We start from the raw sequence: 27,702 nt of genomic DNA on the forward strand, positions 1-27,702 counted from the left end.
TCATACCCAAATTTAGGCACCATGTCCCAATTACGACTACAGAGCAGTTATAGAGTTGAGGTCCCCTGCTCAGTCTACTCTTCTACCACCCCCCTGTACCCTTGTCCAAAATACATGAGGCCCTGTCACATTCTGTCAACAAACATGGCAGCCTCCAACTCTTTCTCTTTTTCTGGGTATGGTAGGAAGGTGTCAGCCTCATTAGTAAGAGTGCCTAGGTGTCTACTGGAGCTATGACAAATAACTAGATTCACCATATTACCTGCTCCACGGACCATGTTTGCCACATTGGCTTTCCCAGAGTCCACAGTGGTGCTGCTGGATGGAGTGCTTGGTGTAGACTTGTCCTCAGCCTGCTGCTTCTTCTTCTTTTCTTTCTTATACCCGGAGAAGACGGATTTCCATAAGGACTTGGGTTTGGTGCTTTCATCTGCCGCCTGTTTATCAGACAATCGACTGCTTTCCCCTTTGGACTTTTTCTCCTTTTTCCTTGGGGAGAAGATGGATGGTCTCTTCTTGGGTTTTCCGCCTGAACCTTCTGAGGAAGTTACTGAGCCGTCAGGAGCAGCTGGGGGTGTTATGAAGACCTCCTGCGACGTGTCCAGCTTCAGGGTGGGTGTCTCTGCTTGGGTTCTCGTGAAAGGAGAAACTGTAGTGTGATCGTTGAACAGAGTAGTAGATGGCAGAACTTTGGATGATCTTGTCCCTGTTTCTAGTTGTTTCATCTTGTGCCGCTGTTGTGCTATAGCGTCTTTTAGCGCCTGGCTCTTGACAGACTTCTCCCGGGCTTTCATTCTCTCCTCTGCCCGTTCTTTGGCCTCATGAGTTACATCAGGCAAAAGTCTTTTCCTGTGGTGGACTTTCTCCAAAGAAGATGGGATCTCTCCATTCTCCTTGGAAAAAACAATTCTATGTGGTTTCACTCGGCTGGTTTGTGGGGTAAAGAACTTCTCTTGGATGCTGGAATTATCCGTCCTTTCATCATATGTATCCTCAACATCATCAGCAAAGGGGATCTCGTCTACACTTTCTACAAACGACTTACGTACTAATTCTTCCCTGCGGGGAGACTGTTTGGGTTGCTTGCTTTGTGCTTGGGCAGGGATGGATTCTGGTCCATTCTGGCAAGCTGTACGGCTTCTTCGTAGAGTAGCTGGCTCTTCCCCTTGGGGAGGAGGTGGTGGAGGGCTGGATGGTGGAGTAAGCATGGCTGAATCAGAGGTGTTGAAGCTTTCACTGGCAACAGTACGGGTTACTGAACTGCCATTCAGGCCTAAACCAGAACTGGTGGAGATATCCTTCTTCTCGCCATCTGAGCTCTTCAGCTCCTTCTCAGAAGGGGATATTGGAGTCAGAGGTGAAAGCAGTTCAATGTCCAATCGGGAAGGGTTCACTTTTCTAGTAACTTGTTGTGGCTTCAGAGGTGGTGACTTGAGCTCCTCGGTTTTTGGTTTAGGTGCCTGAGACTGAGGAGGAGTAGTAGAATCTAGGGCAGGGAAACTGATTTCAGGCACCCGATCCCTGTCCAGAGGAGCCAGCCCTAAACTCCGCCTAATCTCTGCGCTTTTTGTCCAGAACTCTTCAATGAGGTCAATACGTTTCAGGGCCTCTTTTGTATTAGGGCTAACTAATTTTTCAGATGCCGTGATGTGACCAGTGAAAGGCAGTTTGGTTAAAGGAGTAGAGGAGATTAGAGGGGATGGCTGCTGACGCACTGGGGGCCTATCTGGAGCATTTATGGAACCCTCTGTGGACGGTAGTGGCTGCGAGCAAATAGCTGTTGTTGGGGATATAAGTGGCCTCCTATTTGTCGGGACTGAGGGTGATTTCACAGGAGATGTAGGGATAGCAGGTTCTTGTGATGGGACTGGTTGAGAGCAAACAGGAGATAGAGGCGTTTGAGCTTTTGCTTCCACAGAAGTTACTTTGCTGCTGTCCAACGGAAGATATGGATCCGTAAAAAAACGTCCACCAGGAGACGTCAGTGTCGTTGGAGACATCACAGGAACCTATAAATACAGAACAGCAAGATCAAAACAACCAAGATCAAAATCATACTCATTATTGGGGTGGTGGCCTTCTTCAATGATGGCACACCTAGCGGTTAAGGATGACAACCAGATTATAATCATCCTCTTTGTACATCACACAATATTATGCTTATTTATCACTGCTGAACCATGAAGTGCATTTGTATTGCCTGCTAACCAAGCAACGGGGCAGAGAATTAACACCAAATCTATTTTCATTTTTATTTTTGTGTAAAAGGCAAACACATCCTGCAGCCTTTACAAGAGGTGAATAGTAGAACTGCAACATAGAGCCAGAAAAAGAGACATGGGATTAGAGGCATTGTGCATGCTGAAAGCAAGGGGGGACCAGACAAAATTAGATGTGTGTGTTTGGGTGCAGTGACTCACAGAGACTGGGTAGGCTTGCGGGTTTTGGCTTGTGTTTCATCAGTCACGGGAGCAGAGGGCTCCTACTAAATAGGGAAGAAGGAAGAATAAAGATGAAAAGCCAGGGTGGATCATCTCACTAAAGGTGGCTGAGGGTGTAAGAATGGTTGGGTGCGGCTCTGGAGGCTTGACTGGTGCAGAGTTATGAGGGTGGAGGAGGAAAGGAGACTGGTCCGAGAGCTGTTTTAGGGAGCACTGCCTAAAGACAGCAGAAGAGACTTGCTTATCCCGAGATCGTATCTTTTAATTCAGCTCTGAATCGTGTGGGAAGGCAGTGGAAGCAGTGGAACAGTAGGAGCGCACCAGAGGAGCAGTTGGAGAGCTGGAAGTACAGAGCCACTGGATACAGGTTAGAGTTCTGTGTTTTACCTTTTCTGTTTCTGCTCTGGGGGTCCTGACTGGAGACTGTATGGGAGTTTTCGGTGTCCGAGAGACCGGGGTGGGGACCCTCTCAGAATCTGTAATAACTCAAGCACAGAAGAACAAAACAAACTTATTGATACTGTCAGAAGAAAGGTATGGCAGCTCCCCATGGTTCCTCCCCATCATCTCAGGACTGGCAATCTGTAGGTTCTGGCTAAGGGGCTGCTGAGATAGACAGTCACTATTTATTGGGTCTGTGGGGCTGTCTGGGCCTCTGTGGACTTAAAATGCTATTTTGAATCCCATCCAATGTAATACAATGCAAATGTGATCCAAATCCCTATGGACCAAAGACCTATTTTGGAGATCTCGAAAGACTAAAAACAGAAAAATGGGGGAATATGGGGTGCTGGGAGTTATAAATCAAGAAACAAAAATGCTAGTGTATCAATATCTCTTTAAGCTACAACATGTGCGACTGGAACGCTGCAGGTACCTGGCAGGACGGGTCGCTCCAGCTCAGGTTCTTGATCTATATCCAACTTCAGCTTAAACCTCTGAGACTGCTGGAGCCGCTCTTCAGCCTCGGCATCAGACGGGATGTCATCATCTGTAGTTGTGGGGCAGCGGAGACAGCGTACATCTTTATTGTGGGATTTCAATTATCCAGAGTGCAGAATATAAACAAATAAGAATATGCGAAATAAAGGCACACGGCCGTTTTGAGCACCACAGAGTAAATATTTACACCTGGCGGCTGAATTATGGGTGAAAGGAAATAGTTTATAATAAACACAGAGCCATGGATATTGTGTTATAAATGGTGCTTAATGATGTCAGTATGTTCGTAGTGATGTCACTTGTCTCAAATGACTCAATGAAACAAAATGATGGAACCCCTAATTTTAAGAAGTCACCTCTGAGTTGCATGACCTGTACTAAAGATCTCTTGTGCCTTCGGCACCTTTTTCTCTCTATATATAATTGTCCAATTGTTGACAAATTGATTACAGTGAGAACATTAAAGGGATACTGTCATGGGAAAAAAAATGAATCAGTTAATAGTGCTGCTCCAGCAGAATTCTGCATTGAAATCCATTTCTCAAAAGAACAAACAGACTTTTTTATATTCAATTTTGAAATCTGACATGGGGCTAGACATATTGTCAATTTCCCAGCTGCCCCAAGTCATGTGACCTGTGCTCTGATAAACTTCAATCACTCTTTACTGCTGTACTGCAAGTTGGAGTGATATCACCCCCTCCCTTTCCCCCCCCCCAGCAGCCAAACAAAAGAACAATGGGAAGATAACCAGATAACTCCCTAACACAAGATAACAGCTGCCTGGTAGATCTAAGAACAGCACTCAATAGTAAAAACCCATGTCCCACTGAGACACATTCAGTTACATTGAGAAGAAAAAACAGCAGCCTGCCAGAAAGCATTTCTCTCCTAAAGTGCAGGCAAAAGTCACATGACCAGGGGCAGCTGGGAAATTGACAAAATATCTAGCCGATTGTCAGATTTCAAAATTGAATATAAAAAAAATTTGTTTGCTCTTTTGAGTAGCACTATTAACTGATGCGTTTTGAAAAATAACATGTTTTCCCATGACAGTATCCCTTTAAGATTAATATTTCTAAGCAACGTTCATTAGGGAGTCTAAGGGATTAGATGGCCTACGGCGTTGAGGTCCTAGGTTTGATTCCAGCCAGGGAGTTATTTGCAAGGAGTGTGTTTACTGCGACGATTTCATCAAAAAAACTGACCAAAGTAAATGTGATAAGGACCTTAGGTCTTTTAAGGCAGGGACTAATGTTCCTAATCTCTGCAGAATGTTGGCGCTATGAAAAGAATACTAATACACCCCCTAAGCCAGGGATCCCCAACCAGTAGCTCGTGAGCAACATGTTGCTCCCCAACCCCTTAGATGTTGCTCCCAGTGGCCTCAAAGCAGGGGCTTATTTTTGAATTCCAGGCTTGGAGGCAAGTTTTGGTGCATAAAAAACAGATGTACTGCCAAACAGAGTCTCAATGTAGGTTGACAATCCACATAGTGGCTACCAAATGGCCAATCACAGCATCTATTTGGCACCCCAAGAACATTTTTCATGCTTGTGTTGCTCTCCAACTCCTTTTACTTCTGAATGTTGCTCACGGGTTCAAAAAGGTTGGGGATCTCTGCCTAAGCCATGTCCAGGTTAGAAGGCCGGAAAATATGGAGGTGCATTTTGGTTCCAGACTTGAAAGGACTGTATGACCTTTTAAGAATAAGATTTAAGAATGTAGAGCTCATCTGGGTTAGGAAATTATGGAGATAATGAATGCAAATATTATTCCATATTAATCCTCAATGTCCTTAGCTCTATCCCCATCCTAGACATTGGCTGATGCTTCAGGTACTCTTGGCTTGGTTGGCAGATTATTGGCTTTTCTGAAATCATAAGTTTTAGGAATAAGAGCTCAGACTTGCCCAGCTTGGCCCTCAACTTGAGTGGTCAAATGATTCAGATTTTTTCGTGACCTGCCCAAATGAGTAGATGCTTCCATCTATTGTGCGGACAGCACTGTGCTGTTCATTCAAGCGAATGGCCCAAATGAATAGACCAGAAATGCTCCTTTCAGTATCTGCTGATGTCCCTAACAGAAAGTCAAGCTTGAAGCACATACCATCACCAAGATCTGCTGAGGTGTCCCCATCACCGCCTGTTTCAGCCTGCGCAAGGCATGTCCCCAACTCCTCCTCCTCCTCACCTTCTTCATCCTCACCAGTAGCTGAGGGGTCGGGAAGAGAGGAGATGACAATGGAAAGCATGGACAGTATGAGAATAGGGGAGAGGAATACAGAGGGGTAAAAGGAAAGGAAGGGACGTGGCAATGGGGGAGAAAAAAAAATGGGAAAAAATAATGAGGAAACTGGCAACAAGATATTTCCCAGCAGGCAGTGCAAACACCCCTAAGCATCATATTAGGCACTTGAGCTTGGAGTTATAAATCGAAAATACACCAGTTTCAAGCTTTTTTTATTTCTTGAGCATTGTTTGAGGCCACAGCTTAATGCAAGCACCAAAGACCTGAGTGGTGATGCCATACTGCTCGCCTTGGCTGAGGGGGTTCCTTGAAATTAAATAAAACAGCGCCCTTAATTATTACAGATAAGGGGTTGTTATGTAGAGAATATCATTCTGTGTATGTGGTTAGCTATGCCTTTACATTAAAGGGAAAGCTCATGGAAAAATATAACCTTACTTGAAAATAGTGTATTCCCATTTCAACAGTGTACACAGTGTGCTGAGCAGTGCATTATAGTATTGTGCAGTTATACAATACTCTGTTTCTTGGTACTTTGCTTTATATGTTGAGCTGTAGTACAGGTGCCTGTACGGTTTCACCCTGCAAACTTGGGTTGTATAGCTTTAAGACAAGAGTCTGTCCTGTATGCTTTTCTGTATTCTATGTTCTTCTGCACCCCTGCATGTAGTGGTACTACTGCACATGTATGCGGTAACTCTACTCCTCTGCATTTAGGTGTTGGCTCTGCAGGTAACCATGCTTCTTGGCATGAAGATGTTGGCTCTGCAAGTAACTCTTTTCCTCTGAATGTAGGTGTTGGCTCTGAAGGTAACCATGCTTCTCGGCATGAAGGTGTTGGCTCTGCAGGTAACTATACTCCTCTGCAGGTAACTATACTCCTCTGCATGAAGGTGTTGGCTCTGCAGCTAACTATACTCCTCTGCATGTAAGTGTTGGCTTTGCACGTAAGTCTACTCCTCTGCATGTAGGTGTTGGCTCTGCAGGTAACCATGCTTCTGGCATGAAGGTGTTGGCTCTGCAGGTAACTTGTCCTCTGCATGTAGGTGTTGGCTCTGCAGGTACTATACTCCTCTGCATGTAAGTGTTGGCTCTGCAGGTAACTATACTCCTCTGCATGTAGATATTGGCTCTGAAGATACCTCTATTGCTCTGCATGTAGGTGTTGGCACTGCAGGTAAGTATACTGCTCTGCATGTAGGTGTTGGCTCTGCAGGTACCTCTATTCCTCTGCATGTAGGTGTTGGCTCTGAAGGTAACCATGCTTCTCGGCATGAAGGTGTTGGCTCTGCAGGTAACTATACTCCTCTGCAGGTAACTATACTCCTCTGCAGGTAACTATACTCCTCTGCATGAAGGTGTTGGCTCTGCAGCTAACTATACTCCTCTGCATGTAAGTGTTGGCTTTGCAAGTAAGTCTACTCCTCTGCATGTAGGTGTTGGCTCTGCAGGTAACTACACTCCTCTGCATGTAGGTGTTGGCTCTGCAGGTAACCATGCTTCTGGCATGAAGGTGTTGGCTCTGCAGGTAACTTGTCCTCTGCATGTAGGTGTTGGCTCTGCAGGTACTATACTCCTCTGCATGTAAGTGTTGGCTCTGCAGGTAACTATACTCCTCTGCATGTAGATATTGGCTCTTCTGAAGGTACCTCTATTGCTCTGCATGTAGGTGTTGGCACTGCAGGTAAGTACTGTATACTGCTCTGCATGTAGGTGTTGGCTCTGCAGGTACCTCTATTCCTCTGCATGTAGGTGTTGGCTCTTAAGGTAACCATGCTTCTCAGCATGAAGGTGTTTGCTCTGCAGGTAACTATACTGCTCTGCATGTAGGTGTTGGCTCTGCAGGTAACTCTTTTCCTCTGCATGTAGGTGTTGGCTCTGCAGGTAACCATGCTTCTCAACATGAAGGTGTTTGCTCTGCAGGTAACTATACTGCTCTGCATGTAGGTGTTGGCTCTGCAGGTACCTCTACTCCTCTGCATGTAGCTATACAGTATATAAAGTGTGCCATTAGCCTTATAGTTTCCTAACGTGATATGGTGCACGCAGTCTTATTAGTCTTTAGGATACAGTTCTGCTTTCCCCCACATGGTTATACCCCCTGTATGCTTTCCTCTTCCCCTTAAAGGACCAGTAACACTAAAAAATAAATGGGTATTGTGTGCATTTGTGATGTTACCTTGTACTTTGCTTCAGCAGTGCTACTACAGTGTGTAATTAACTTAGCTACTGTGTAGCCATGGGGCAACCATTCAAGTTGCAATAGGGCTATAGGGCACATGGTCACACAGTAGTAACAGATAAGCTGTTAGGACGAAAATAAGTGGTCCAATGCCATACACGGCATAAAATAAAAATTAAATTAAAATAAATATATAATTAAATTGGCATTTGTTGCCAAGAAAAAGTTAATTTGTATATGCAGGTTGAACAGATACAAATGTTACATGAAAAAATATTTTCATTTAATGGAATTACTGGTCCTTTAATCCACACAACACTGCACAAAAGCAGCTAAAACACAAGAGTGCAGCCCTCCAAGCCTTGCACGTTAGCCAGTCCTGCCTTCCCTTGGGGTCAAGCAGAAAGGCAAAAAAGGCTTATCCCTGAGAAGTCAACACTAATGCCCTTGAAGCCAGCAAAGGATGCTGGGAGCTGCAGTTCAGCATAGAGAGCAGAAGTACGTTAGGAAGCCAGCCAAGTGACAAACAAGAGAGCAGGGTTCCAATGCTTCTGGTTTAAATGTAAACTAGCTAGTCTGCAAGTTATTACTGGGTTAAAATTCTGCAAAAAAAATAAAGGGGAACTCCACCCAAGATCTGTTGCGGAATATCCAGCAGCTTGCTCACTGGGTGCAAGTCAGTTGCATCTATGGGTGCAACCTCTTACTGGAAGCTTGGAATTACCTCCAAGTTTTGGGTGGGTAAACAAGCTTCATTCCAGGCCAGTGGGCGATCTATTTGCATTTATTGTATTAATAATAAACGAGAATAATATAATTTCTATACTTGATGATGCATGTGAAACGGAGACAAAAAGCGTGTGGGCAAAAGAGCAGCGGTGCATGGAGACACATCTAAGGCACAGAATATATTGGGGTGCACAGGGCGCCCGCTTTAACCATGCAGAGCGGGACAGGAGCGTGGCAGAGCTAGCACAGAGCATTCAAGCAGAGCGACTGCAGAGCTCTTAACAAGAACGCAGCCTCTTATCTCTGGGGCTTGCTACCTCCTGATACGGACTCCAGCCATGCTCTCACTGGGTCGTGACGGTGGGAAGGGAGATGAGGTGCTGCCGGCGAAAAAAAAAAGTAAGAACAGAAACAAAAAAATGAAATGAATGGAAATCTAATGCTACTTACCTGGGGGTGTCAATAGGGCCACAGCACACATACAGATATACACGGAATAACATAACGCGGCAATGACGTGAACGCAACAATGACATACCTCCCAACATTTTGGAAATAGAAAGAGGGACCAAAGGATTTTAGATCACGCCAGTTTTGCGACCAAACCCCCTAATTACCATTTACGTTTTACAAAATTTGGCAAGTTATGAAAGTTTGAACACATTTCTGTGGTTTCTATGTGTTATTACAGTTTTGCTAATGAAGGTGAATTGCCCTTTAAGCTGCAAGTCACAGTTTCCCCTAGAGACCTGCTTATCTTAAAGGGGGAACCCGTCAACCAAAAAAATATTCCTAAACCTATTTTATCACATTAGTCAAGCAAAATGAACTTTAATTACACAATATAAATTATTTGAATCTAGTTTCCTTCAGTCTGGGAATTCATAATTATAACAGGCAGGTAGGAGCCATTTTCTGGACACTGTTATTAAGACAAGTCTTGTATCATCTCAGAATCTTGTTTGTGCACCAGAATGTGGGACCTGATGTCCATCCCCATGTCCTGGCTACACAATTAAACGGTGAAGAGAACGGGGGGAATGTGGGGAGAGTAGTGACATCTGGGAAGTGCTGAATGGAAAGTGAAAGTAATTGTCTGCCTAAGGCATAGAGGAGGGGCAGACAATATTTGATTGACAGCTGAGATTTTTAAATGAGCTTACAACAGCTATGAATGCTTTAATAAAAAATATAAATTGGGTTTCACGTTAAATTTGAAAAGGACTTTTATTATAAAGCTTTTTGTGTCTGGGTGACAGGTCCACTTTAAATTGTTAGAAAAGTATCTATTCTGGGCTAGAAGTTAGAAACTTTGTATCTATTTCTGGCTGTTCAGTGCAGGAGATCAAAGAGAAAGTTGGGACATTTCCGTAACAAACCCGGGACTGTGGGTTGAGCTGTCAAAATCGGGACTGTCGCACGAAAAACGGGACAGTTGGGAGGTATGCAATGAAGTGCAGTATAATGAGGTTGCTCAGCTAATGGGGCAACTATATGTTTGGGCTTGGGCGCAGGGGGTTACCTTTGGAAGGAGAGGACACGCTCACTTCTCCCCTCTCCTCCTTAGACCCTCTCCGCTCTTCCTTAACCTTACGGACGTGTGTCCAGTGCAAGTCGGCCTTTATTTCCATGGGGTCGACAGGAGTGAGGGATTGCTGGAGCCTGAGGTTCCCAGCTGGACAGAAAAGCACGGAATGGAGGAAGCAGAAGAGCAAAAGGACAGACATCGCCCAAGGTAAGGGAAACAGAAGGACAGAGAGAACAGGAGAACGTTACAGTGATAAAGAGACGGAGCCCATTATCTATATCCAGAAACAGTATATTGACATTGGCAGCTGTTAGGGTAATGGCACATGGGTTCATTCATTGGACTCACGGAGACTCTCGCTCATTAGAGGACGGAGAGGGGTGTTTGAACCCCCAATATTTTCTCTGGTGGTCAATGTCCATTGTGCCACTAGCCTTAATTACTATAATCACCCTAAGGGTCAGGGCACACGCTCACATTCGAGGGGAATGAGGAGCACTTCGTTTTCCTAAGTCGCCCGAAGTTGCCTGACGAGGAAACTTTGGGCGACTTTGGAAAACGAAGCGCTTCCGAGTGCCATCCCACCGGAGATCTACATTCTAGATGGCGGGAGACAGTTCAGGGAGATTAGTCGTCCCGTGGAAGAGTAGATTCATCGCCGGGTGACTAATCTCCCGAAATCTGAGCTTGTGCCCTGACTCTTAAACTGGCCTGTGGATTGCCAAATAGTGTTGATTGGATGTTGGATCAAACAAGTAGATCTCAACACCCACACGTGCATGGGATGATCCGGCAAACCGTGTTGCCTGACCAGACGGGCCAATAGCAATTTGATGGGATCACAGCACAGAAGACTCCCGAGGTAGGGTATTAAATGCTGAACATGACTGATCTATCAGGTGCTAAATATCTTGATAATACACAAAAGCCATGAATTATATCCTTATAAACGGTGACAAGTGATGTCATCAGATATAAACGGTGAGTAGTGATGTCATTTTTGTCACGTGACTCAATGAAACTTGTGTATTATAAAAATAAACAAAGTACCCCTTGTTGGAAAATATGAGGATATTAGAAGTAACCTTGGAGTTCCATGACCTGTCTAAAAGATTATCCTTACATTTTACAATAGGGGGTACTTTATTCATTATATATCTAATTCAATGTCATTTGATGAAAGTGCATTTTTAGTTTGACACCTGCTGGTATTTATTTTATGTGTGTTTATTACATATGGCATGTATGGAGCTGAGGGGGGGCCAATCAGATGACAGATCCTCTTTAATGGGGTCCCATGAAATGCTTTGGCCGCACAGTCTCACATTAAAGGATAAGTAAACCTTAAAAACAAGTGAATGTAAAATTGATGGGGTGGCTATTCTAAGCACTTTTGCGATGTACGTTCATTATTTATGTTTTTTTTAATTCCAAGATATTAAAGGATTCATGTACTGTTTCAAGTTTAGGAAGACAGCGGGAGTTTAATGCGTGGCTCAAGTCTTGGTGTAGAAGGAAGGGTTTGGGTTCCTAGAGCACTGGGCTGGAGGTCCCTCGGTTACAAGGAAAAACAGAATAATACTAACTTAACATATAATTCTCCACTAAGTAATACAAATTTCAAAAGTAAATGTAGTAACCTCCACTGTATGCGGCAAATGCACGGAGTTTGTCAAGTACAATGGGAGACCTAGAATTAATCGCATGCTCTAAAAATTCTGATATAATTGGTATCATCGAGACCTGGTGGGATGCAACATGTGACCTGACTGTGAATTTAAATGGTTACACCCTTTTTAGGAGGGACAGAGGAATAAAAAAGGGTGGAGGAGTGTGTTTGTATGTAAAGCCTGAATTACTAAATAAATAACAATAGCTGGCACTGGTGAGGGTGTAGAATCAGTCTGGGTAGAGATTTTGACTGGGCAAAAGGTAACAAAAAGAATTATCATTGGTGTATGTTATAAACCACCTGGTATAAGTGTCGAGTATGAAGCCCAGCTACTCTTGCAGATACAAGCGGCTTCACAGCTGGGTCAAGTTATTACTATGGGTGACTTCAATTATCCAGACATTGACTGGGGTAATGGGGTTGCCAAGACAGAAAAAGCCAGTAGGTTTGTAAATATGCTGAATGACAACTTTTTATTCCAGCTCGTTCAAGAACCTACTAGGAGTTACTCACTTTTGGACCTTGTAATAACTAATAATACTCATCTCTAGCATTTGTGTGGGTGAGGGGCATTTAGGGAATAGTGATCATAACATGGTCTCCTTTGAGATTATGTTGCAGAAGCAATTCTATAAGGGAGTAAGTAACTAAAACACTAAATTTCAGACGTGCAAACTTTGACAGTATAAGGGCATCTCTGCAACATATTAAGTGGGAAATGCTTTTCACAGGGTTAAACACTGAACAAAAATGGGAAGTCTTTAAAATGCTGCTTAATAAATCTACTTGTCAGTTTATTCCCCTTGTAAGCAAGGAACGTCGTTGCAAAGCAAAACCTTTTTGGTTCAATAGAAGCGTTGGTGTTAAGGTGGGTAAGAAAAGACCTGCTTTTAAGGCAAGTCAGCTGGGAGAGCCGAAATATTTATAAGGTACAAGGAGGCCAATAAATCATGCAAAGAAGCTATAAGGCAAGCTAAAATTGATATAGAAAAGGATATTGCAGCAAGCTGTAAAAAGAATCAAAAATTATTTTTTAAACATGTTAATAGTAAAAAAATTAAGCTGGAAGGGGTGGGACCCTTACTATCAGAGGGGGGTCAATTGGTTGATGAAAACAAAATAAAAGCGCAGATTCTGAACTCGTATTTTTCATCTGTCTACACAAATGAGGAACCAATAAGTGAAGGTTTCCTTATGATGCATGGTTCACACATGAGGAAATTCAAAAAAGAGACTAGAACATGTTAAGATTAACAAAGGTCCGGGGCCAGATGGTATTCATCCCAGGGTAATTAGCGAGCTTAGCTCTATGATTGCCAAACCTCTTTACTTAATTTTTCAGGATTCATTGAGATCTGGCATAGTGCCGAGAGACTGGCGAATTGCTAATGTGGTGCCTCTATACAAAAAAGGATCTCGTTCTCAGCCTCAAAACTATAGGCCAGTTAGTCTGACGTCAGTGATAGGAAAGCTTTTCGAAGGGTTAATAAAGGATAAGATACTGGACTTCATAGCAAATCATAATACTATGAGTTTGTGCCAGCAGGGTTTTATGCGTAATAGATCTTGCCAGACTAACTTAATTTCTTTTTATGAGAAGGTAAGTAGAGACCTCGATTCTGGGATGGCAGTGGATGTGATTTACTTAGACTTTGCTAAAGCATTTGATACAGTGCCACACAAAAGGTTACTGGTTAAATGAAGGAATGTTGGCCTGGAACATAGTATTTGTACCTGGATAGAGAACTGGCTAAAAGATAGACTACAAAGAGTGGTGGTAAATGGAACATTTTCTAATTGGACCAGTGTTGTTAGTGGAGTACCGCAGGGCTCTGTACTAGGTCCCTTGCTTTTCAACTTGTTTATTATTGACCTGGAGGTGGCCATTGAAAGTACTGTTTCTATTTTTGCAGATGATACTAAATTGTGCAGAACTATAGGTTCCATGCAGGATGCTGCCACTTTGCACAGTGATTTATCTGAGTTGGAAAACTGGGCAGCAAACTGCAAAATGAGGTTCAGTGTTGATAAATGCAGGTTATGCACTTTGGCAAAAATAATATAAATGCAAGTTATACACTAAATGGCAGTGTGTTGGAAGTTTCCTTAAATGAGAAGGATCTTGGGGTCTTTGTAGATAACAAGTTGTCTAATTCTGGGCAGTGTCATTCTGTGGCTACTAAAGCAAATAAAGTTCTGTCTTGCATAAAAAAGGGCATTAACTCAAGGGATGAAAACATAATTCTGCCTCTTTATAGGTCCCTGGTGAGGCCTCATCTGGAGTATGGGGGCAGTTTTGGACTCCAGTCCTTAAGAGGGATATAAATGAGCTGGAGAGAGTGCAGAGACTAAGTGCAACTAAACTGGTTAGAGGGAGGGAAGAGTTAAATTATGAGGGGAGACTGTCAAGGTTGGGGTTGTTTTCTCTGGAAAAAAGGCGCTTGCGAGGGAACATGATTAAACTTTACAAGTACATTAGAGGACATTATAGACAAATAGCAGGGGACCTTTTTACCCATAAAGTGGATCACCGTATCAGAGGCCTCCCCTTCAGACTAGAAGAAAAGAAGTTTCATTTAAAGGAACAGAGTAGGGGGTTCATCACAGTCAGGACAGTGAGGTTGGGGAATGCACTGCCGGGTGAAGTTGTGATGCTGATTCAGTTAATGACTATAAGAGGGACTTGGATGATTTTTTGGACAGACATAATATCAAAGGCTATTGTGATACTAAGCTCTATAGTTAGTATAGGTATGGGTATATAGAATTTATGTGAAAGTAGAGAGGGGTGTGTGTATGGATGCTGGGTTTTCATTTGGAGGGGTTGAACTTGATGGACTTTGTCTTTTTTCAACCCGATTTAACTATGTAACTATATGTAACTATGTTAACATCAATTAGTTTTGTTCCAACAGCCAGGGGCGTAACTACAGAGGAAGCAGACCCTGCGGCCGCAGGGGGGCCCAGGAGGTACAGGGGGCCCCATGAGGCTCTCATTGATGAGAAATTTGAACATATATTGGTAAAACAGGACAAACACTGGATATGTTGGGGGCCCTAAAATTAATTTGCTGTGGGGCCCAGCAACATCTAGTTACGCCACTGTCAACAGCGCCACCTGCTGGTCAGTTTCCCACCAGTCTGACCACCAAGTAGTCAAGGAAGTTGTCAGGAGAAAGAAAGAGGCTGCTCTGATGTTCTTCTGCTTTGAGAAAGATTTCTAATTTTATTCCTAAGCAGAAGAACATCAGAGCAGCCTCTTTCTTTCTCCTGACAACTTCCTTGACTACTTGCTGGACAGACTGGTGGGAAAATGACCAGCAGGTGGCGCTGTTGTAACACAATTCATTCATATTAACAGTACATGTATCCCTTAATATATTGGAATTAAAAATAAAAAAATAATGAATGTACATTGCAAAAGTGCTTAGAATACCCTCATCAATTTTACATTGACTTATTTTTAGCGTTTACTTATGCTTTAAGGAGTAGACTTTTCTTTCATTGTACATGTAAGCACGTATGTAGTAGGGATGCACCGATCCAGGATTCGGTTCGGGATTCGGCCTTTTTCAGCAGGATCCGGATTTGGCCAGATCCTTCTGCCGGCATATGCAAATTAGGATTTGGTTCGGTATTTGGCCGAATTCGTTGCATCCCTATTATGTAGAGAAACCCATATACATCTATGCATGAGATATTAAATCAAAGCCGACACTTTAGGATTAGTAAAAACAAAATGCAGTTTCTTTGCAAAAAAAAAAAAAACGCTCAGCGCATGCGTCTGTTAATATCTACTGTATCAGCATGGGTAGGGGGCACAAATAGCCCCCCTAAATTAACATTTCTCTTTTTTAGGGAACCCAAAATAAGGCACAATCCAATACTGAGCACAAAATAACACCCCCCCATCTGGGCTCTAAGTTCAACCACTATCAGTCTTTTTATTCATGAAGTTCATGCACATAAAATTCCTTCTATGGATAAAGGTTTATACATTTGAGTGCCACCTACTGGCAACAAACAGATGGTGCTTAGGACTCTGGTAATATATACTGAATATACAGATTATATTTATATATATAAAAAACCAATAAGACTATTGTCACCCTGCTATAGACCTATAACCACGTGGTGCTGTATAGGATAATAAACAAACATAAAGGGATACTGTCATGGGAAAACATGTTTTTCTCCTAACACATTAGTTAATAGTGCTGCTCCATTTTTTAAAAGAGGAAACAGGTTTTTTTATATTCAATTTTGAAATCTGACATGGGGCTAGACATATTGTCAGTTTTCCAGCTGCCCCCAGTCATGTGACTTGTGCTCTGATAAACTTCAGTCACTCTTTACTGCTGTACTGCAAGTTGATATCACCCCTCCCATCCCCCCAGCCACAACAGAACAATGGGAATGTAACCAGATAGCAGCTCCCTAACACAAGATAACAGCTGCCTGGTAGATACTGCACTCAATAGTAAAAGCCAAGTCCCACTGAGACTGATTCAGTTATATTAAGTAGGAGAAATAACAGCCTGCCAGAAAGTAGTTCCATCCTAAAGTGCAGGCATAAGTCACATGACTAGGGCAGCTGGGAAACTGACAATATGTCTAGCCCCATGTCAGTTTGCTCTTTTGAAAAATGGATTTCAGTGCAGAATTCTGCTGGAGCAGCACTATCCCAACTGATGGGTTTTGAAAAAAACATGTTTTCCCATGACAGTATCCCTTTAATATAGCCCATGCAGGCTGGGTGCTCTTTTGAGTCCCAATAGGGAGAGGGGTCCCAAAGCGTCTAGTGATACATGATACATCACATGATCTCCCCACTTTATAAGACCGAGTACTGGATTGCACCTTAGGGAAACAAGGGACTGTTGTTAAAGCTCCAGCTCTGTTCCATGCACGGAGATAAGGATTACGGTTGAGGTTAGGAGAAGAACGTCATCTCGGATCAGATAAAGCCATTGAATTCCCGGATACAGAAGGGTGCTGTTCCATGCAAGTGGAATTAGTGTCGGGGGGCTGCTGCGATCTCTATACCATGCTCACACAGATACGTCCTACACCCCTCCATGGAGAAAAGCTAGAAGGTTGGGCAGCATCATCATGGGACTCTTGCTGTAGCCAATTGTGAATGAGGCCACTGTTATGTTAGTGGCTGTGCCCCACTTTCGTGCCAAGCTCAGTTGATGGCATTGTATAAATAATTTCTTTGGTGGGGCTGAGTGTTTTAACCAAATCCTCCGTCACTACAAAAGGGACACCAATTGTAGTGACGGATTTGATGACCGTGTCTCTTTAAATATAGCTCCATCTACAGATAAAAAGTGCAGGGGTGTAGGAGCAATCTTTGGGGTTAATTCATTTCATCTGGGGATGGCAGAGAATATTGGGGGGGGCATGAGGGATACCTTTAAATGTACCAACGGTATCTTCGTCAGAGATACGCTGTATCCATAGGCCCTGCTGAAGTTCTCTCTCCCATGGGCAATACTCACCCTCTGCAGCAGGGGGCGCAGCGGACAATCACCCATCCCAAACCCCATGAAAAGAGATGAACAGACGGAAGGGGGACAAGAGAAGCAGAAATGAGACAGGGAAGTTGTACAGTGAGAAGGAGATGGAAGAAGAGCTCTGCTCTGGGTGTATTTTTAAGGAACTTTAGACTTTTCTTATATGTTTGACCACATTTAGGTAATCAGTCCCCACTTTTGTGAGGCCACACAGAGCTGTGGTTGAATGCATTGGGGGTAGGGTTGCCACCTTTTCTGGAAAAAAATACCAGCCTTCCTATATATTTATCTCTTTTCCCTATTAATAACATTGGGATCAACCATCATTTTTACCGGCCAGGTGGCAACCCTAATTGGGGGAAAACACAAACTCTTCATCACAACACAGAGAATTCTGTCTTTTTTTTACAGAACAGTGTGTATAGTAAGCCAAGATGGTGGTAGGCGAAGGGGCAGTAATTGTGGGCATTGCATTACTGTGTTCTCTCTATACCCAAGGTCATTGCAGTCTAGAATAAGCCTGGGCAAGATAATATATTATTCTAGTGAGGGTAGAAACCAACCTTCACTTGATTCTTCTTCATCTTCCTCCTCCTCTTCTTCTTCTTCTTCCTCCTCCTCTTCTTCTTCTTCTTCACTGCCACCTGACCCCTGAGTTTCCACAATCACCACATTTTCCACGTCCTGACCCTTCAACTTGGCGTGAATCTTGACAGCCTCTTTCCATGGCACCCCACCTAGATCTGAGGAGGGAACGCACTCCCCTGGCTCCTCTTGCTCCTCCTCTTCTTCTTCCTCCATCTCGGACTCTGAACTGCTGTGGGCCGAAAGTGCAAAGAGTTGTGGGTGCCACAGACAAACAGCCATATTTGGGCCTATAAATACAGATAATTTAACTTTTTTTTTTCTAATTTTGGTTCTGTACATTACCACAATGAATTTTGCACAGATGCAGTTGAACTGCAGACTTACAGCTTTAATTCAGTGGGTTGAACACAAAGATTTCATAAAAATGTGATGAACTAAAGTCTTTTTTGTAACACAAACACTTTATTTCAGGGGCTGAAAAGTAATTGGACAATTGACTCAATTATCCAAGTCTACCATAAAGAGAAGACTGCATGAAAGTAAATACAGAGGGTGCAGTGCAAGGTGCAAGCCACTCATAAGCATCAAGAATACAAAGGCTACATTGGACTAAAAAAATGACCCAAAACATAGAGCCAAAGCAACCCAGGAGTTTATTAAAGCAAAGAAGTGGAATATTCTTGAATGGCCAAGTCACCTGATCTGAACCCAATTGAGCTGCATTTCACTTGTTGAAGACTAAACTTGGGACAGAAAGGCCACAAACAATCAGCAAGTGAAAGCGGCTGCAGTAAAGGCCTGGCAGAGCATTAAACAGGAGCAAACTCAGAATCTGGTGATGTCCAACACTTCAGGTTGTCATTGTCAGCAAAGTGTTTTCAACCAAGTATTAGACTTGAACATTTTATAATTCATTGTGGTAATGTACGGAACCAAAATTAGAAAAAAAAAAGTGGTCTCTGTCCGAAGATTTATGGAGCTAACTGTTAGGGATGTCGCGGACTGTTCGCCTGCGAACTAATTCGCGCGAACATCGACTGTTCGCGTCCGCCGAATGTTCGCGAACGTCGCGCGACGTTCGCCAATTTGGGTTCGCCTTAGCTGGCGCTTATTTTTGACCTCTCACCACAGACCAGCAGATACATGGCAGCCAATCAGGAAGCTCTCCCTCCTGGACCACCCCCACACCCCCTGGACCACTCCCCTTCCATATATAAACTGAAGCCCTGCAGCGTTTTTTCATTCTGCCTGTGTGTGCTTGGAAGAGCTAGTGTAGGGAGAGAGCTGTTAGTGATTTGAGGGACAGTTGATAGTAACTTTGCTGGCTAGTAATCTACTTGATACTGCTCTGTATTGTAGGGACAGAACTCTGCAGGGATTTGAGGGACATTTTAGGTTAGGTAGCTTTGCTGGCTAGTAATCTACCTTCTACTGCAGTGCTCTGTATGTAGCTGCTGTGGGCACTGCTTCTGATCTCATCTGCTGACTGCTGTAATAACCCAATAGTCCTTGTAAGGACTGCTTTTATTTTCTTTTTTCTTTTTTTACTTTGCTACTATAAGAGCCCAGTGCTATTAGTCTAGCTGTGTTGGGGAGTGGGACTGGTGTGCTGCTCCTCCTAGTAGTTCACCACTACCAGCACCAACCAGAGTCAAAATTGTTACAAAGTATCTTATTTGCACCTGTTAGCTGTTCTGAGCTCTCTGCCAAAAGCTAATTAAGTTAGAAACTGTTTTTTTTTTCTGGCTGTTCAGAGAAAAGAGGGACTGGTGTGCTGCTCCTCCTAGTAGTTCACCACTACCAGCACCAACCAGAGTCAAAATTGTTACAAAGTATCTTATTTGCACCTGTTAGCTGTTCTGAGCTCTCTGCCAAAAGCTAATTAAGTTAGAAACTGTTTTTTTTCTGGCTGTTCAGTGCAGAGAAAAGAGGGACTTTCCAGTACAAGAGAGGGACAGGGGGTTGAGTGGTCAAAAGAGGGACAGTTGGGAGGTATGCAAGTGCCACCTAGTTGTGTGAGCTTTTTCACATTCTGTCTAAATAACAATAATAATTCCGTGTCCGTAAACATCACCTGAGTGATGTTTTTACAGCAGCAATAATATATTCCGTATCCACTACTGTATACGTTGCCCTTGCAGGCATTGTTTGCCCAGTCTTTAACCAAGTGCCACCTAGCTGTGTGAGCTTTTTCACATTCCGTGTCCAGAAACATCACCTGAGTGACGTAGTGTGATTTCTGCCCTTTACAGCACAAAACGCAGCGCTGTGTCAACAATGTATTTTTCAGATACATTTTTGCCCTTGATCCCCCTCTGGCATGCCACTGTCCAGGTCGTTGCACCCTTTAAACAACTTTAAAATCATTTTTCTGGCCAGAAATGTCTTTTCTAGCTTTTAAAATTCGCCTTCCCATTGAAGTCTATGGGGTTCGCGACGTTCGCATTTTTGACGCAAGCTCGCGAATATGTTCGCGAACATTTTTTCCGCCGTTCGCTACATCCCTACTAACTGTATATATGGATATTATCTACACACAGGAGGGGACAACCTTAGGTACATTGGAATGGTTTCAGGACACGGGAAGAACCTCACCTGCTGGCCACCTCTTCCACCTCCCCTTTATCCAGAAGGCTGCTCAGATTATGCTCAGCCAGGGTTTCTTCTGGCACCTCCTCCAGCTCCTCCTTCTGCAAGGAAACGCGGTAATTCTCCAGCTCAATTCGCTCGGGGGTGGCTCTCAGCCTCTTGGCGGCGCTGTGATCTTCTACACCATTCACACTGGGGCCTGAAATAGGAGGTAATGTTGATAAGTGTGAGATTATGGGGTCACACATTTTGATTTATGGTTAATAAGTGCCATATCAAATTTACGTGTGAAAGGGCACACCTACTTACTCATTCTTTTTTATTAGGTGTCATCTCCCTATGCTGATTTGTGCTGGCTCTTAACACCAGCACAAGTGGGCCTAATCTGAACCACTATAATGAATTGCACCCAAGACTCGAAGAACCTTCATGGCCCAAATGGTGTCCTGAGTTCAGTTCTGACCTCTGTTAGGTATTTGTATGTTCACACCATGTCCTTCATTTGGTTTCTTCCCACACTCCATAAACAACACAAGGGATAAGGGATCTTTCCGTAATTTGCATCTTCATACCTGAAGTCTACTAGAAAATCATATAAACCCAATAGGCTGGTTTTGCTTCCAATAAGGAGTAATTATATCTTAGTTGGGATCAAGTACAAGGGACCCGTTATCCAGAATGCTCGGGACCTGGGGTTTTCCAGGTAATGGGTCTTTCCATAATTTGGATCTTCATACCTTAAAGGGGTGGTTCATCTTCAAAAAACTAGTTGTTTTCTGATAGATCACCAGAAATAACGACTTTTTCCAATGACTTTCCATTTTTTATGTGTCACCATTTTTCTAATATTGAAGTGCAAAGAGTTATATTTCACATTCTGAAGCAGCTCTGGGAGAGGGGGTCGCTGACCCTGTAAACTGTTCTAAGTGGATACATTTAGTTGATACATTTCTTATCTCTGTCCCTGCTGAGCAGAATCCCTGGGTTTCATTACAGGCAGCTGTTAGAATTGATACAATAGTTGCTGATACTCCAGAGATGCTGCTGAGAAATGGATCTACTAAATGTTGTAAAATTGTAACAGTTCAGAATCTGCCCCTGAATTACTGAGCTGTCAGACTCAAACGCCAGAGACATATTGGAAAAACTGTAAAAACGGGAAAAAATAAATAATGGAAAGTAACTGAAAAAAGTCTTTATTTCTGGGAAACAATCTTAAAACAACTGAACTGAAAAAAAAAGTGTTTGGAAGGTGGACAACCCCTTTAAGTCTACTAGAAATTCATTTAAACATTAAATAAACCCAATAGGCTGGTTTTGCTTCCAATAAGGATTAATTATATCTTAGTTGGGACCAAGTACAAGCTACTGTTTTATTATTACAAGTAAAAAGGAAATCATTTTTAAAAACTTTAATTATTTGGATAAAATGGCGTCCTTTCCGTAATTTGGAGCTTTCTGGGTAACAGGTTTCCAGATAACGGATCCTATACCTGCACTTGATCCCAACTAAGATATAATTAATCCTTATTGGAAGCAAAACCAGCCTATTGGGTTTATTTCATGTTTTCATGATTTTCTAGTAGACTTGAGGGATAAAGATCCACATTATGCATTCGATCCCTAATCCGGAAAACCCCAGGTCTGCATTCTGGATAACAGGTCCCATACCTGTATTAGTCTTCAGATTTATACGGCAAGCAGTTTTTTGTTGTTGTACTGTTTATCTATAAAGAGGAGACACAGAACAGCAAGGATAAAGGAATGGATCTTTCACTCGGGCACCCAGTCAGAGCCTGTTGCAAACTAGCACCCACCTAATCTAGCACCCACCTAATCCAGCACTTTACAGACTAAACCCTTGTCTAATAAGGCTTACAACTCCCAACAGCTCTGGTGGCTGTAGCAACAAGTATTATAGTTGGTGAGAAATGGACTATAATTCCCACATTAAACTGGCACCCCAACTGGCATCCTATCCATGGACAGGAATCTGCAGAACTCCTTCGCAGGTAGCCATAGCCAAATATGAACTAGAACTATCTGCACACGCTATGTCTGTTCTCCTCGTGTCTGGGATGGGGGTAACCAGAGAACCCTGAGAATATCCAAGTCTAAAAAGGGGCTCATTTTATCAGAACTTGATTGGCTACCGGTCTGACATGTGCAGTTTAAAGGGAGAGTAGACTGTAAGCTCCTCTGGGGCAGGGACTCGTGTATGACAATTAAGGATGCACCGAATCCACTATTTTGGATTCGACCAACTCCTGAATCCTTCGCAAAAGATTTGGCCGAATACCGAACTGAAGCCGAATTTGCATATGCAAATTAGTGGTGGAAAGGGGAAAAAAATGTACTTCCTTGTTTGTGACAAAAACTCACGATTTCCCTCCCCATATTATATTAAATTATATTATTAAATTATAAATATATTATAAATTATATAAAATTAATTATATTATTATAATTATATTCTATATTATTATTATATTAATATATATTATATTAAATTATATTAAATTAGGATTCGGTTCGGCTAGGCAGAAGGATTCGGCCAAATCCGAATCCTGCTGAAAAAGGCCGAATCCTGGATCCGGTGCAATGACCATCTTTCAAAAATAAATTAAATAATACTATTTAACCCCTTGCAGCCCTATTTAAAGATACATGTGCAAGGAGGGAGGGCCCATTACCTGCAAGCTCACCCAGCACAACAAGGACATTATTTAAAGGCACGGACATCCAAACTGGGCGTTGGAGAGCGTGGTCCTCCAAAACAAGTGTTAAAACCCCGTGGCTGCATGTGAAATCATCATTTAAGTATAATTGGCCCACAAAGATATAAGGGCTCATTTACTTGCACCCCTTAGTGCGCATTTAAAAAGCATTTTTGCCTGGGGTGCAGAGTACAAGACACCGGCACTAGGGTAGGGCGAATTTTCTTGTTTCGCCGTGGAAATGTCGTCCATAGACTTGTATGGCGTTGTGCGTGAAAAAAAAAAGACGCACGTCAAACAAATTTAGTCGCCCATAGACTTTAATGGGCATCGGCGATATTTGAATAAAGCGGAATTTATGGAGGTAAAAAAAAAATAAAATAAACTTGGAAACCAGGGAAAAAAAAAAAAAACTCAAGAATAAAATTTATTTACGTAAAAGTGCAACAGTGAAATTTACCAAAACAAAAAAAGGCACAACAATACAGAGTACTACAGAGTACCTGGTTCATGATACAGAATAAAGGAGAGACATATTCAGCAAGACATATACAGACATGGTTGAGAGGGTCAGTGGGGTGAGAAGTGGGGTGAGAAGTGGGGTGAGAAGTGGGAAAGACAAGGCAAGACCAAAAATACAAAGAAAATGCACAATAACAATAAGGTTTCGGTTTGGGGGAGGATACAGAAGAGGAAAAACATTGACAGAGAAGGGGCTACACATCTGCAGCACAATACAGAGACTGGACTGAAACGGATGGTTTGAACAGTATGAGGCCTATAGCACATGGGGTGGTTTCAATAATGCCCCTGATTAGGTCTTTTAATGTTATTTAAAGGATAAGTAAACCTTAAAAATATGTCAATTGCTGAGGGTGCTATTCTAAGCACTTTTGCAATGTACATTCATTATTTATGTTTTTTTAATTCCAAGATATTAAGGGATACGTGTGCTGTTAATATGAATGAATTGTGTTACAACAGCGCCACCTGCTGGTCATTTTCCCACCAGTCTGACCACTAAGTAGTCACGGAATCTGTCAGGAGAAAGAAAGAGGCTGCTCTAACAGAAAACTTTCTCAAATCTTTCCTAAGCAGAAGAACATCAGCCTCTTTCTTTCTCCTGACAACTTCATTGACTACTTGCTGGTCAGACTGGTGGGAAAATGACCAGCAGGTGGCGCTGTTGGAACACAATTCATTCCTATTAACAGCACATGTATCCCTTAATATCTTGGAATAAAAAGAAAATAAATAATGAATGTAAATGACAAAAGTGTTTAGAATAGCACTCTCGTCAATTTTACATTCACGTATTATGAATGTTTACTTATCCTTTAATGTTATTTAAAGGGCAACACTCTGCCTGAAACACATGGAACAGTGACTGTCACTGGACATTGTGCACCAGCCAAGATCACAAGCAGGACCAAGGGGGGGGGGGTGTTTATCTGTCACTTTTACCAAACACCCCAAGTGTCATTAACTTCAGGCACCTAAACACATACGATCAAGATTAAGGTTCAAGCTCGTGAACGCAAAGCCTACTACACTCATCGTTGTGATGCATCTAGTACTGTATCTGGCGCTGATAATAAAGGCCACTACACACATTTACTACTAAACTGGGTTATAATTTTATGGACTAAGGGTGTTGCTAAAAACACATTTAATATCATTACTAGACAATTAGCCACATGCCATCAAACTCCTGCCCCCGTTTCAACCTTGTAAGGCGGAATATGCCACTACAGCAGTGTAAGGAAGGCAGTAGCCAGAAAGAATACAATGGAGTCTTACACAAGGCTGAAAGTGCAAGCTACAATAACCAAGGCAATCTCTTAAAGGGGCTGTTCACCTTTAAATCACCTTTTAGTATTATGTAGAGAGGGATATTCTGAGACAATTTGCAATTGGGTTTCATTTTTTTATTAGTTGTAGTTTTTGAGTTATTTAGCTTTTTATTCAGCAGCTCTGCAGTTTGCAATTTCAGCCCTCTTGTTGCTAGGGGGCAAATTACCCTAGCAACCATGCTTTGATTTGAATAAGATACTGGAATATGAATAGAAAGCGGAGTAATAAAAAGGAGCAATAACAATAAATTTGTAGCCTTACAGAGCATTTGTTTTTAGATGGGGTCAGTGACCCCCATTTGAAAGATGGAAAGATTCAGAAGAAGAAGGCAAATCATTCAAAAACAATAAAAATAAATAATGAAGACCAATTGAAAAGTTGGTCATTCTATAACATACTAAAAGTGAACTTAAAGGTGAACCACCCCTTTAGGTTATTGAAACAGGTAACAGAAACCCCAGATCCCAAGCATTCTGGATAGCAGATCCCATACCTGTTTTTTATTTATGGAAATATATACTTGTCCTTCTCCAGTGAAGGGACTAACAGGCAATACATCTTCCTTGTACCCTGGCCCAAACTTGGAATGGGTTAACCAGAGAAGAAGCTAACCACAGAACCTGGCCCACTCTATACACCTTTAGATGGTATTGGAATAATAGAGCTGTGGGGATTTATCAGACGTTGAGGCCCATCTGGATATTCCCTGGTATCCCAGTAGGCCAGTCGGATCCTAGTGGGAGCGATAATGTTGAAGCTAAGGATGCACCAAATCCAGGATTCGGTTCAAGATTAAGCCAGGATTCGTCCCTATTCAGCAGGAATCGGATTCGGCCGAATCCTTGTGCCTGGCCAAACCGAATACGAATTTGCATATGCAAAATAGGGGCAGGAAGGGAAATCATGTGACTTTTCGTCACAAAACAAGGAAGTTTCCTATCCAGTCCTTAATTTGCAAAAGTAAATTCAGATTTGGGTTCGGATCGGTGTTCACCCAAATCTTTCGCAAGGGAGTCAGGGTTTCAGCCGAACCAAAAATAGTGGATTAGGAGCATCCCTAGTTGAAGCGGATGTAAAGAGGCCATTACAGAATAAAGTACAGAGGCGTATTTATCCCACGTGCCACAGGGAGTGAAGGTGCCAAGGCACTTTTTACCCAGAATGCAGTGAAACAGTAACTTACTCCTAGGAGCCCAAAACCATGGCAGCTACATACATACATACATACATACATACATGTGCCTTCAGCCTGCATTAAAGCTAAAGATATTGTCATAAGTGTGATCATTCTTATTCATTTCCCTTGTGAACAAGTGATCAGTGCAAAAAAACAAAACAAAACGACAATATAACGTGTAACACACACGCAACCACGCGCTTCATAAATAACGCACGAAAGCAGTCGCATCGCAAAAGCTTATTAAAGTGCTCAACAAGTGAGAAATGACAAACCCCTCAGTGCAACCCCTGCCCCTTCCTAAAGAACCAAAGGCCTATAACTTTTTTTTGGCAGCAAAGGGGAAGAAAACATACAGCCTCCCGTATTCTTTTCCTCCTAATTCAGCAAAAACAATGTCTTTTTCTACATAAACCATTCCAAACACAAAAGGGTGATCGCGGACTTAATTTCGTACCAAATCCTATAAACCTGGCCGTGGTATAGAACGTGACCCAAATCTGCACTGCACTCAATATAAAAAAGAAAAATTATATATATATATATATATATAACGAAAAGGAACCGCACTCACAGGGCTTTATGAAGGTGCAAAATCAAAAATTGATGTTTATTTCGACGTTTCGGCTATTCACTTAAGCCGTCATCAGGAAGTGAAACACATACATCATGTGTTTCATGTATGTGTTTCACTTCCTGATGACGGCTTAAGTGAATAGCCGAAACGTCGAAATAAACATCAATTTTTGATTTTGCACCTTCATAAAGCCCTGTGAGTGCGGTTCCTTTTCGTTATACATGTTTTGCTATAACCAGCACCTAGGCATTAACGTTTGTTTTGAGTGCACCAGTATTTGGACTATATATATATATATATATATATATATATATATATATATATATATATATATATATATATATATATATATATATATATATATATATATATTTATTATGGATGCACCAAATCCACTATTTGGGATTCGGCCAAATCCATGAATCCTTGGTGAAAGATTCAGCCAAATACCGAACCGAATCCGAATTTGCATACGCAAATTAGGGGCAGAAAAGGAAAAAGTGGAAAAAATTCTTCTTTTGTGACAAAAAGTCACGTTAAGCCCCTAATTTACATATGCAAATGAGGATCCTAATATTTACATTAGGGATGCACATTTCCCTTGTGAATCCAGGATTCGGTTCGGGATTTGGCTTTTTTCAGCAGGATTCGGATTCAGCTGAATCCTGCTGAAAAAGGCCGAATCCTGGCCAAATCCCGAACCAAATCCTAGATTCGGTGCATCCCTAATATATATAATAGGATCCTCAATTATGATCAGTTACCTACCATGCAATTTTAACTACCAGCAGGGCCGTCCTTAGGGGGTGGTAAATAGAGGCCGGTACCTGCCCATAAATACATACAACCCCTACTAGTTGCCACAGCAAAACGTGGCCACTCACCTGATTACTGTGGCATGGGGGGAATGGCCTCCTTTGATATGGGGGGCCCCTCA

The 27,702-nt window shown here is 42.4% G+C and overlaps 1 protein-coding gene and 1 long non-coding RNA gene across 9 annotated transcripts in view; one reads left to right on the top strand and one right to left on the bottom strand.

The window, feature by feature from the left end:
• mical3.L (microtubule associated monooxygenase, calponin and LIM domain containing 3 L homeolog) overlaps positions 1-27,702 on the bottom strand; it is a 168,153-nt gene that overhangs the window by 19,001 nt on the left and 121,450 nt on the right. For 5 of the 7 annotated variants that reach the window (XM_041585917.1, XM_041585915.1, XM_041585916.1 and 2 more), the window contains exons 25-33: positions 20,447-20,639; positions 17,827-18,080; positions 17,162-17,251; positions 10,067-10,219; positions 8,862-8,924; positions 5,493-5,597; positions 3,319-3,465; positions 2,829-2,926; positions 263-2,009 (exon numbers count right to left, since the gene is read on the bottom strand). In XM_041585917.1, coding sequence (XP_041441851.1) covers positions 263-2,009; positions 2,829-2,926; positions 3,319-3,465; positions 5,493-5,597; positions 8,862-8,924; positions 10,067-10,219; positions 17,162-17,251; positions 17,827-18,080; positions 20,447-20,639 — 2,850 coding nt within the window. The remainder of the gene's footprint in view (positions 1-262; positions 2,010-2,828; positions 2,927-3,318; positions 3,466-5,492; positions 5,598-8,861; positions 8,925-10,066; positions 10,220-17,161; positions 17,252-17,826; positions 18,081-20,446; positions 20,640-27,702) is intronic. The other 2 variants (XM_041585913.1, XM_018240908.2) reach the window with 2 other exon arrangements.
• LOC121401377 lies at positions 2,005-20,477 on the top strand. 2 transcript variants are annotated; one of them, XR_005966190.1, is made up of 3 exons: positions 2,005-2,808; positions 10,112-10,279; positions 20,392-20,477. It is a non-coding gene; the product is annotated as an uncharacterized LOC121401377 (long non-coding RNA). The 2 variants fall into 2 exon arrangements; XR_005966191.1 differs by lacking the exon at positions 2,005-2,808 and adding an exon at positions 9,945-9,986.

Source organism: Xenopus laevis, chromosome 3L, assembly GCF_017654675.1.
Source record: "Xenopus laevis strain J_2021 chromosome 3L, Xenopus_laevis_v10.1, whole genome shotgun sequence".
In the NCBI taxonomy this organism is placed as follows: Eukaryota; Metazoa; Chordata; class Amphibia; order Anura; family Pipidae; genus Xenopus; species Xenopus laevis.